This window comes from Sphaerodactylus townsendi, linkage group LG03, assembly GCF_021028975.2.
Source record: "Sphaerodactylus townsendi isolate TG3544 linkage group LG03, MPM_Stown_v2.3, whole genome shotgun sequence".
Classification (NCBI taxonomy): Eukaryota; Metazoa; Chordata; class Lepidosauria; order Squamata; family Sphaerodactylidae; genus Sphaerodactylus; species Sphaerodactylus townsendi.
The window spans coordinates 76,517,658-76,527,930 of NC_059427.1; the positions used below are offsets into that span (position 1 = coordinate 76,517,658).

General features: G+C 42.1%; 1 protein-coding gene across 1 annotated transcript in view; it reads right to left on the reverse strand.

Moving 5' to 3' along the window:
* The window catches only part of CYFIP2 (cytoplasmic FMR1 interacting protein 2), a 65,809-nt gene extending 57,758 nt beyond the window's left edge, over positions 1-8,051 (reverse strand). Inside the window, exons 1-4 of the mRNA XM_048487971.1 lie at positions 7,984-8,051; positions 2,302-2,395; positions 613-794; positions 260-356 (exon numbers count right to left, since the gene is read on the reverse strand). Coding sequence (XP_048343928.1) covers positions 260-356; positions 613-794; positions 2,302-2,395; positions 7,984-8,051 — 441 coding nt within the window. The remainder of the gene's footprint in view (positions 1-259; positions 357-612; positions 795-2,301; positions 2,396-7,983) is intronic.
* Between the last annotated feature and the right edge of the window lie 2,222 nt (positions 8,052-10,273).

Genomic DNA, 10,273 nt, shown 5'->3' on the forward strand with positions numbered 1-10,273 from the left:
TCTTTCTTTTTGGCCACAACTACAGACAAGAATTCAGTGAATCACTAAATTGTGACAGGAAACTTAAATGTGATGGGAGACAGGTAGCTTATATTTCAGTAGCAGAGGTATCTGGAAACTTGGATCATAACTATACTGAGCTAAATACATTCAATGACGTGCAAAATAATTGTCTGTGTTCTAAAAAGCAAACACTATGAATTGTATCTCAGAGCAAAGCAAATGAAAGATACATTAAAGAAGGGGGGAAAGACCCTACCTGGGTAATTCTATTGTGATTTGCTAGAAACATGGAGAGGTTCTGTGATTCCTGAATAGACTGCGGGTCAGCCATTTTCCTCAAAAACTGGGCTGCTCTAAAAGACAATAGAAGTCTTATCTGGTTAAGAGAATTTATTGTTAATTTAGGGTTAGATAATACAGTCCAATAAAAGGAGACCATGCTATAAAGTTAGTATGAGTTTATCTCTGCTTCACTGTAAATAGGGAATAACGATTCATAACATTATGTTCAACAACCATTCTGAAAGACTCCAGTAACCACACCAACCAGTATTCAAAACATCCTCATAATGGCAGAACTAAATATTCACTGGCATTTATCCATCTCACCTTTTGTAGGCAGAGTGGTCATTTTTGACGCTGCATTTCATATTCTTCAGTTCATCCAGGACAGCAAACATGTTAATAAACTTCCCCAGTGTTAGCAGATATGCTTCTGAAACAAAGTCTTTCCTTCTCTCTGCATGGCACAAGCGTTTCACCTCACTACAGAATCGTTCGATAGCCTTTCGCTGAAAAACAGCAAGGGACCAGTGAAGGAGGGGGGGAAACAGCAGGGTACAGTTGGCAAAGGATTTGCAGAGCAGTTGCTGAAAATCATTGAATTTTGACCAGCCTCTCTCTTCCTCTATCTGAGTTCTTGTCTGGAGAGAGATAGAGCTCACCCACATCAGTCTAAGTATTTGTTGATTTAAAAGGAAAAGGAGAGTGTGGGGGAGGGGGTGGCAGAGTATCTACTTGGCATGTGGAAGGTCCCAGGTTCAATTTCCAGCATCTCCAGTTAAAAAGACCAGACAGTAGGCAATGTTCACCATTAACTATTTTTAGTGCTTTCTGCTACCTCTTTTGATTGAGATCAGCAAAGAAATTAGGAAAACTTTGTTGGTTGCAATAAAGAGGATTAAAGTTGCAGCTAGACATGGTGCTGGAAGACTCATAGATCTTCTATATTTTTAAATCACCCGTAGCATTTGGGAGGAGCAGGATTTGGGTAGGTATTACTGAATGATAATGAGGGCATTTAACTCAAGCCATTGTCCTGATAAAAGCTGCCCCCTCCCCATTCCACAGGTACAGGTGTAACCTTAATGTCAAATCACAATGTTTACTAGGCAGACTATGTTTATGGGGTAGGTTGCCATTCCCTTCACCAGTCATCTACACTTTAGCCCCTGCAAACTGGGTACTAATTTTACCTACTTCAGAAAGATTGAAGGCTGAGTCAACCATGAGCCATCTACCTGAAATCGCCTTCTATCAGGATTAAACTCAGGTTGTGAGCAGAACTTTAACTGCAGCTTAACAACTCTGCACCACTTTAGTAATGCACGTGACCAGGGGCATAGCTTGTTAAACAACCCCCACAGCTGCACCATGCACCATTGAGGAATGTAGCTGAGTGCTGGCAAGCAGGGTTTACCCTGTCCCCAACTTCCATATGGAAGTATGCTTCTGTGGCCAGTGGGCTAACCCCATCTCCACATGAGGTCAGATGTGAGGCTAACCACGCCTAAGCTCCACTTGAAGACCAGAACAGAAAGGTCCTGTTTGAGCCTGAAGCTTAGAGCTGGATTGAAGGCTGACTGAGGCCAGGCTCAGACTGAGCAGACAGCTGGTCTTCCTCTATATTTATACTGTTGGCTCTGCCCCCAAGCTCCGCCTGACCATATAAAAGTAGAGAAGGACAGACTGTGTGCTCAGTTTGCTACTGGCCTCAGCGAGTCTTGGGGCCAGCTTTAAACTGCAGGCTGGAAGCCCCAGCGAGCTGAAGCCAGTAGCAAAAGCCACTCTGAACTCTACATGGTCCTGCACTCAAACTCCAGGAATGCAGTTGCAAAAAGGGGGTGCAGCAATGCATCTCCAGAAAGTGGTACCCGGGGCTTTAGCTCTCTTGTGCTACCTTTGCTATGTTAGTGCACATTACTAAAAGCATTTTCTACAGTATAAAGTTTGCTTACCATAGTGGGCAACCAAGATCATAGGATTGAATAGGGACTAGCGAGTTCAACCAATATTTACCTGAAAATACATGAACTTCATGAGCTTTGTGACCTCTGGTTCCAAGACTTCCACAGTCTTCTCATAAATCTCAACCCTATTTGGCTGTTCATTACACTTTACCTGAAAGACATCACATTTTTAATTGTTAGTCCTAATGGGCATACATTCTGTTTTTTGTTTCAACGCTGACTAAATAAAGATCAGAGCCACATAATTTTATGACTGTTTTCAAAAAGAACTGAATCCAGCTATTAGACATACCTGTCATATGTTTGCTTCTTTTTTCTTTTTAATTTGAGTACAAGAACAGATTATCCTGTTGCCTCTTTACTTTTATTGCTTAATGTTTTGTTTTCAATATTTTTGGAACTACATTTTTTAAAAAATAGCAATGCTACTTTCAAGTTGAATTAATATGTCTCTTTCAGAAAAACAAATAAAAATGATTCTTTGTTTCCTAATCCTTTTCCATTAAAGAAGAAAAAGAATTACCAAATCTAAGACAGATATTAGAAAACTTTGTATTTTCCACTGTCTTGCATACATTAAACAGGTTGACGAATGGACGGATGTTCTAATGTGCTATACAGATTATGTGGCATATACCTAAAGACTCTAAGGAGAAGGAACATTGCATGAACCAGATCTCAGAAGCCAAGCAGGGTTGGTACTTTGATCGGAGACTACCAAAGAAAACTCCACACAGGAAGACCATGGAAAACCTCTCTGCCTGGAAAGGCCCTTGCTGAGGTTGCCATAAGTCCATTGCAATTTAATGTGTGTAAAGACTCTATGAGAATTCCAACAAGGACTAATACATGCCCATTAGACAGAAAAAACAAACACACAAATGCCATAACCTCAACAACTTGAACACAAGAAAAAGTTCATCTCATGAGAGCCACTCCCTTCACCAGTATACTCCATCAGACTTGTATTTGGTTTCTATTAAAATATGCCTGAAGCATGTGCCAGAGATCAAAGGAAAAAACTAGAACACATCAAAAATTCCTGGGAAATAAGCGAATATTCTGTTAGGTGTACAAAAGCCAAGGATGCAGGAAGACAGAGTTTGGTCTCAGGGCCAAACCAGGTATAACTTTTTTTAATGATTTGAGTCAAGGTTCTATTCACCCAGAGGGCACCAGCTAGAAAGTAATTTTCCAAGCACTGTTGGAGGCTTGATTCAGAACAGGACTGTGGCACAGGAGAATGGCACAGGCTGCAGTTGTTATTTGCCAACTTGTTAGCAAAAAACGAAGAAGAAGCTAGTTTGGCCCTAAGTGGATTTTAGGGTTTTCAGACCCCTGTCAGGGGCAGGAATTGCCAGCTTTGGGCCCCCGTCCCTAGTGCTGTTCAGATAGCTGGTGGGGATCTTACAGGTGAAATTAAGTCTAGTTGTTGGCCTAATTGTTAGTAAACATCATCATGTTGCAACAACATAAGAGGTGTTCTATGTTAGAAAATGGTAGAAAAGCAGCTCCTACCATAGAATTTTTACCTAAATACTAGAATGTCTCCCACATTATCGAGATTAGGCTTGGAGATTCAGGTGCACTGAATCCTGGATTCGGTCCAAATCTGGGCAAATTTGGACATATTCAGGCCAAAATGTCCTGCCAGAATATGAGCCAATCTAAATGCCTCTTATTCGGGCTTTTTTGGGTATTTTTTGGTGTTTTCATGTTTTGGCCTACAGGGGGAGCATTTTTAAAGCTAGTGACATCAGGATTTCAGGGTCTCATACGGAGACTGTCCTGATGAAGTCACCTGAGTTTGGTGAAGTTTGGTTCAGGGGGTTCAATTTTATGGGCCCCAAAAGGCTTATTTTGTTTCCCTGCTCCTACACATGAAGCCTGCTGGCTGAGGTCTCTCAGAACTCTCTCAACCCACCAACTTCCACCGCCCCCAGAAGCAAAGTTCACCAAGCCTGGATGCTATCACCAGGAGGGCCTCCTGGAGCCACCTTGACAGTCTGGTGCCTCTACCTTGAAAAATGTGCAGGCTGCTTACACACACAGAAATTCCTCATTGGCTACAATGGAACCAACTGCAGAGCACAGAATCTGACAGGCTGTCCAGCAAGTTCTATAGTGGGAAAAATTAATTAACTTTTCCCACCATAGACTTCAATGGGGCTTGCTGTATGTCCAGCTGGCTCTGTGCTGGAGATTTTGGGAGGGGCTCCGGGGGTGTGTGTCTTGCTTTGGGTAAGGGTGCCTAATTTCCTGCAGGGCTGCTCATGACTTTCCTCAAAGGAACCAGCCAACTTTGCTGAAGTTTGGATGGCTGGGCACTCGTTCTGTGGGCATCAGGTTCAATTGGATGCCCACAGCATTTACCCCTCCCACGCAAACTTTAGCAAAGTTGGCTGGTTCCTTTCAGGAGACTCACACCAACAGCCCTGCAGGAAATATTTATAAATTTATAAAGCTATATTTATAAATTTATCCTGACAGATTTGTTTGGTGCTAAGAGGACATTCACAACAGAAGGCAGAAGGAAAATTCAATGGTAGGCTACAAAATATATAGTAGGTATCAATGTCTATAGAGAGGGAATTTGAAATATTATGATGGAATCAATACTATGTTGCATTAATGGAAAAACAGTGAAAGAAAATTTTATTTATTTATTTATTTATATTTTAGATTTCTAGGCCGCCTCTTCCCCAGAGGGCTCGAAGAGGCGGGCACCATGTGGTATCAAGCAGATATACAGTGGAAGCCAGGAACCCCTGATTCAAATCTTAGTCTAGCCATGAACTCACTCAGTGTTTTAGATAAACCACTATCTCTCACTCCTCCAGATGTAACATTACTGGCCTTCCTTCTAAGGATCATCTGCGGATTACTCCCATCAATTATGTCATGAATGCTTAAAGAAAATGATGCACGCTATTATTGTTCCACAAAAGGAGATTCCACAGCTTCTCTAGGAAACTTCTTTCATTGCCAAATTTACTGTCAGGGAGATTACAGCAATCCAATGTATTTCTAACCAGCTATAGCTTAATCTCAGCTTTTTATAGAATTGGGAATAATAATATTTTCCAGTAACGTGCACTTCTATGCCATATTAACAGTGTGCAAAAATGTTAGTAATACCAGTAAAGGTAAAAGAAAAACCTCATATTTGTGACTGTTTCTCATAAATGTAAAGACACCACTTAAATTGTACTAAAATCTTCATTTTGTTTGGTTAGGCATATCGCATATTCTATGTAAAACTTTTTGTCATCATATCACTTGTTTAGTTTTAGTAGGCTAAAGGAGGCTTCAGCAACACTTCATACAATAGTACGATTATTTTCTGACACTTGTAAACTCCTTGAATGCCAGTACATTTTTATCTCGCCCTCTCTCTAAGGAGTTTAGAGGGCTTCATACACCCTCACAAAAAACCTGTGAGGAAGCATCGATTAAAAGAGAGTGGCTGTTATAAAGTTATCCAGTGGGTTTCATGGGGAAATGGGGATTTCAACCTAGTTCTTTGTCTAGTATGATAGACACTGCACCATACTAGCTTTGCTGTCCTCCAGTTACTATAGGTAACTTATCTACATAAGGCTCCCTGAGAGTATTGACAGATTTTTCAGAGAAGGAAAGCTTGTAAACTTCTGATCCATAACACATCTATGTCCTGGTGATGGATCTCCAGAGGAATTGGGTGGCCACAATGTAAGATAGGATACTGGACTAGATGGAACACTGGTCTGACCCAGGCGGGCTCTTTTTATGTTCTTATGTTATCCCTTCTTTTCCCAGCCAACAATGAATTCCACAAACCCCAAAGCCCTATCAATAACTACTCCATGTAGAATTTGAAAGTGAAAAAAGGAGAAGCCTGTAGCAACATCCAAGAATCTATCACAGATTAGGGTTGGAGATTCGAGTAAACCGAATCTCAGATTCGGTCCGAATCTGGCCAATTCGGACAAATTCGGGTCACATGGGGCCCGAATGCTTGATGACTAAATCTGGGCCGATCCGAATGCCTGGAATTCGGATCGGCACCCTGCATATTCGGGCTTTGGCCCCACTGCTGCTGGCAGAAGTCTAAAAAAAAAACACACCGCAGGCTTCCCCTTCTCCCTCCCTCCCAGTCCGGAAAAAAAGACTCACCGTCACCAACGCACCAGCTTCTCCGTCCCCCTCCCTCCCAGTCCAGCAAAAAAAGATTTAAAAAGACTCACCCCCACTGCCGCTGCTAGGAATATCACACACACACACACACACACACACACACACGAGGCTTCCCCGTCCTCCTTCGTCCCAGTCCAGCAAAACAGATGAAGACTCACTCTTGCTGCCACGAGTATAACACACACACACACATATACGAGGCTTCCCCGTCCTCCTTCGTCCCAGTCCAGCAAAACAGATGAAGACTCACTCTTGCTGCCACGAGTATAACACACACACACACATATACGAGGCTTCCCCGTCCTCCTTCGTCCCAGTCCAGCAAAACAGATGAAGACTCACTCTTGCTGCCACGCGTATAACACACACACACACATATACGAGGCTTCCCCGTCCTCCTTCGTCCCAGTCCAGCAAAACAGATGAAGACTCACTCCTACTGCCACGAGTCTCTCTCTCTCTCTCTCTCTCTCTCTCTCTCTCACACACACACACACACACACACACACACACACACACACACACACGAGGCTTCCCCGTCCTCCTTTGTCCCAGTCCAGCAGAAAACAGAAAAAGAAAAAGAAAGACTCACACTTGCTGCTGCACGGGGCTTGGGAAATGTAAACAAAACTTTTCCAAAGCCCACGTGCACCAGCTGAGAGAAACGGAGTGAATTTGCGGGTTTTTAAAACATTTACAAGCCTCATGGGGCAGCTGGGGGGGATTTGCCAATCCATCCCTCTCAGCCTACCCACAAGGATTGTAAACGTTTTTTTAAAAAACCCTGCAAATCCACCTATCTCTCAGCTGGTGCACTGGGGCTTTGGAAGAGTTTTGTTTACATTTTCCAAGCCCCCTGCATCAGCTGAGAGAAAAGGGGAGCATTTGCATGGGGTTTTAAAAAAACTTTTACAAGCCCTAAACCTCAAGCCACATGTCTGACCAAAACAATCACTCAGCACATGCTCTCTGGCGCATCAGTGGCGCAAAAACCTACCTAAAAACAGAAATTTTTAAGGATCCAAAGGATTTTTGCACTAAGTTACCACAAAACCATCATCACATCACAGCTTCAGCCCTTAGCCACATGCCTGACCAAAACAATCACTCAGCACATGCTCCCTGGCGCATCAGTGGCGCAAAAACCTACCTAAAAACCAGAAATTTTTAAGGATCCACAGGATTTTTGCACTAAGTTACCACAAGTAGGAGCTTGTTAGCGAACAGACAGAAAGAGCTTTTCCCGCCGATATTTCACTTGCATCTGTGGCTGAATTCTATCTGAAGATGCCAGACCATAGATGGCAGGCTAACGTCAGGAGAGAGAATGCTGCTAGAACTCGGCCATACAGCCCGGAAACCACACAGCACCCCAGGGATTCCGACCGTGAAAGCCTTCGACAATACACCTGACAATATTTTCTTGTCTTCCAAAATATCATGAACTGCAGAAATTAGTTGTGCAGTCCTTCCTTGGGATGTTATGTTTGAAGAGCTGCTGCTTACCTGGTACATGATCGATGAAGGAGGTGGCTCGATGCATGGCTGCTGGTCAGGTAACGGAAGCTCCTCCAGCAAGTCCACATTGGACAGAGCATCCTCTAGCGTGACGTGAGTCGTCATGATTCTGAACTTTCAGTCTTACAACTAGATCAAAAGAAAGCCAAATTATGTGAGAGAATGAAGCCAAGAAATTTTGGGATTCAGAATAAGGACAGCAAATGAGCAAAATGTTTGCTTAAGTTCCCATTAAAAGTAATCTGACCTAAGCATGATTTAACTAGGGATGCTAGAACACCTGTCAGTTATACTAAAGTTCTCCTTCTTTGTTGTAAACAGGGAACTGTTTTTTCATCAAGCAGTTCAGCTGTTCATGAGCAATGCAAGCTTCTTCAGTGGATTACATTCCATGTATTCAAGCAGTACAGTATAGTGCAGTTGGCAGCAGTTCATGCTTGTGCCTTCTTACACAGTCTAGTAGATGTCCAAACTCTTACCCCACAAAGATCTGTTGTTGCTGTGCTCTACTTGGAAACCAAGAATTTAAATATGGCACAGAAAGCCAGCCAGTCCATTTGGTATCCACTTAAATCCGTGATCAACACTATTTCATACATAAACATTTTCATTCAGCCTTATGAGTTATAGTTCCCCCATTCCACATCATTTAACTAACTGATGAGCATCCAGACCAAGACTTTGGGGTAAAGTTGATTTCACCTATTGTGTGGATGCAAAATCATCAACAAGGCAGAAAGACTGAAACTCCTCTGGCACAGTTATTTTGCAAATGTAAAGTGGTTTGACAGCTGCTTATGACATGCACCAGCAAGAAGATCCAAGGCTCAGCTCCTAGGTGATCATAGCTGTCAGAAATTACACCTGTAGTTTTAATTTAAGATTATATTATAATATATAGCTGCAATCAGAACACAGCTAATTGAGAATCAACCCCAATGACAACACCAGGACTTATTTCTAAAGACACAGAGGGTAAAGTTGCATGTTGCATGGCTGTGCTTAAATGACCAAATGATATAAAAACAATGCAACATCATAAAAACATCAGGAACAGCTGAATGATGTGTCTGTACTAAAAAGGCATAAAGAGACAAGATGAAAGATATAAGCTCCAATCTAAAGTTGTAGCACCACAGGCATGCCTGTCACTGTAGCTGGAAAAAAATGCAACACAAATAAGGTGAGAAAACAATGGTGGCACTGTTTGAACTGGCCAGAGCAATTTAGAATTGGCTCATAGACAGATTGAAATGAGCTGCATTAATATCTATCTCATTATTGTTTTATTTGGAAGAGGCCAACAACATATGAAATTCAGTTTAGAACAATAATCTGAAAGGGGCTTGAGTGAAAAGTTGACTGCACCCAACCCATAATTGTTAACATTCTGGGTCTTAAAATCATGTGTCTCCACAAGAATAATTGTGTAAAGGCAACAATCTGCCCCAGAATTATCTTCTTCTTCTACACTATGAAAGCATCTTCTCTTTGAATAGTTGCTTTGACAAATTAATCAGGCATGTATGTGGTTGCAGAGATTCTATATACTCATTGAGTATTCCCTACCCTGCAGCAGTTGGGAACTACTACTACTTTGAGAGCCTTTTGGGCTTGGAATGGCACCACAGGTTGAGCAGTTTTCTTCAACGAAACCCATGCTGGGAGAGTTATTTTGATGATTTTTCTGCTTTGTATGCACAGGTACTTGAGAAAACTGCCCATTCATGGCATCATTCTGTGCCTATTCAGGGACTATCAGACAGGGGTCAGGAACCTGCGGCTTTCCAGGATACCAGGAACCGCACTCCCATTTCACTGGCCATGCTGCTGATAGGGGCTGATGGGAATTGTAGTTCCTGAACATCTGGAGAGCCGCAGGTTCCCTACCCCTGGACTAGAAGCAGCAGCAGCAGCAGCAGCAGCAGCTCCTGTTGCTTTTGTGTGGTTGTTGGGAACACCTGGACACATTTGTATGCAAGTGTAAAAAATAACATCTAGTTTGGCTCTGACTGGTGGTAAAATGTGGTTATTTCTGCAAACAAAAACTAATCCTTGCGGGATAATTTTTGGGCTCCATGCAACTAAAATATGTACATTTATTACTCAATAAATTTATCTTATGGAAATACCTCCATGGTTTTTTTCCTTTATTGACATTGACATTTTGCACACTATTTATACAGTTGATGTTATTTGGAAATACTATTCCCAAATCTATACAAACTGCGATAAATCATCATAGCACAATGAGAATTTTCGATTTTATCAATCAAATCTACCGTTGGTTTTGGGAGCAAGCCACACAAACTGAAGACCCTGAATCA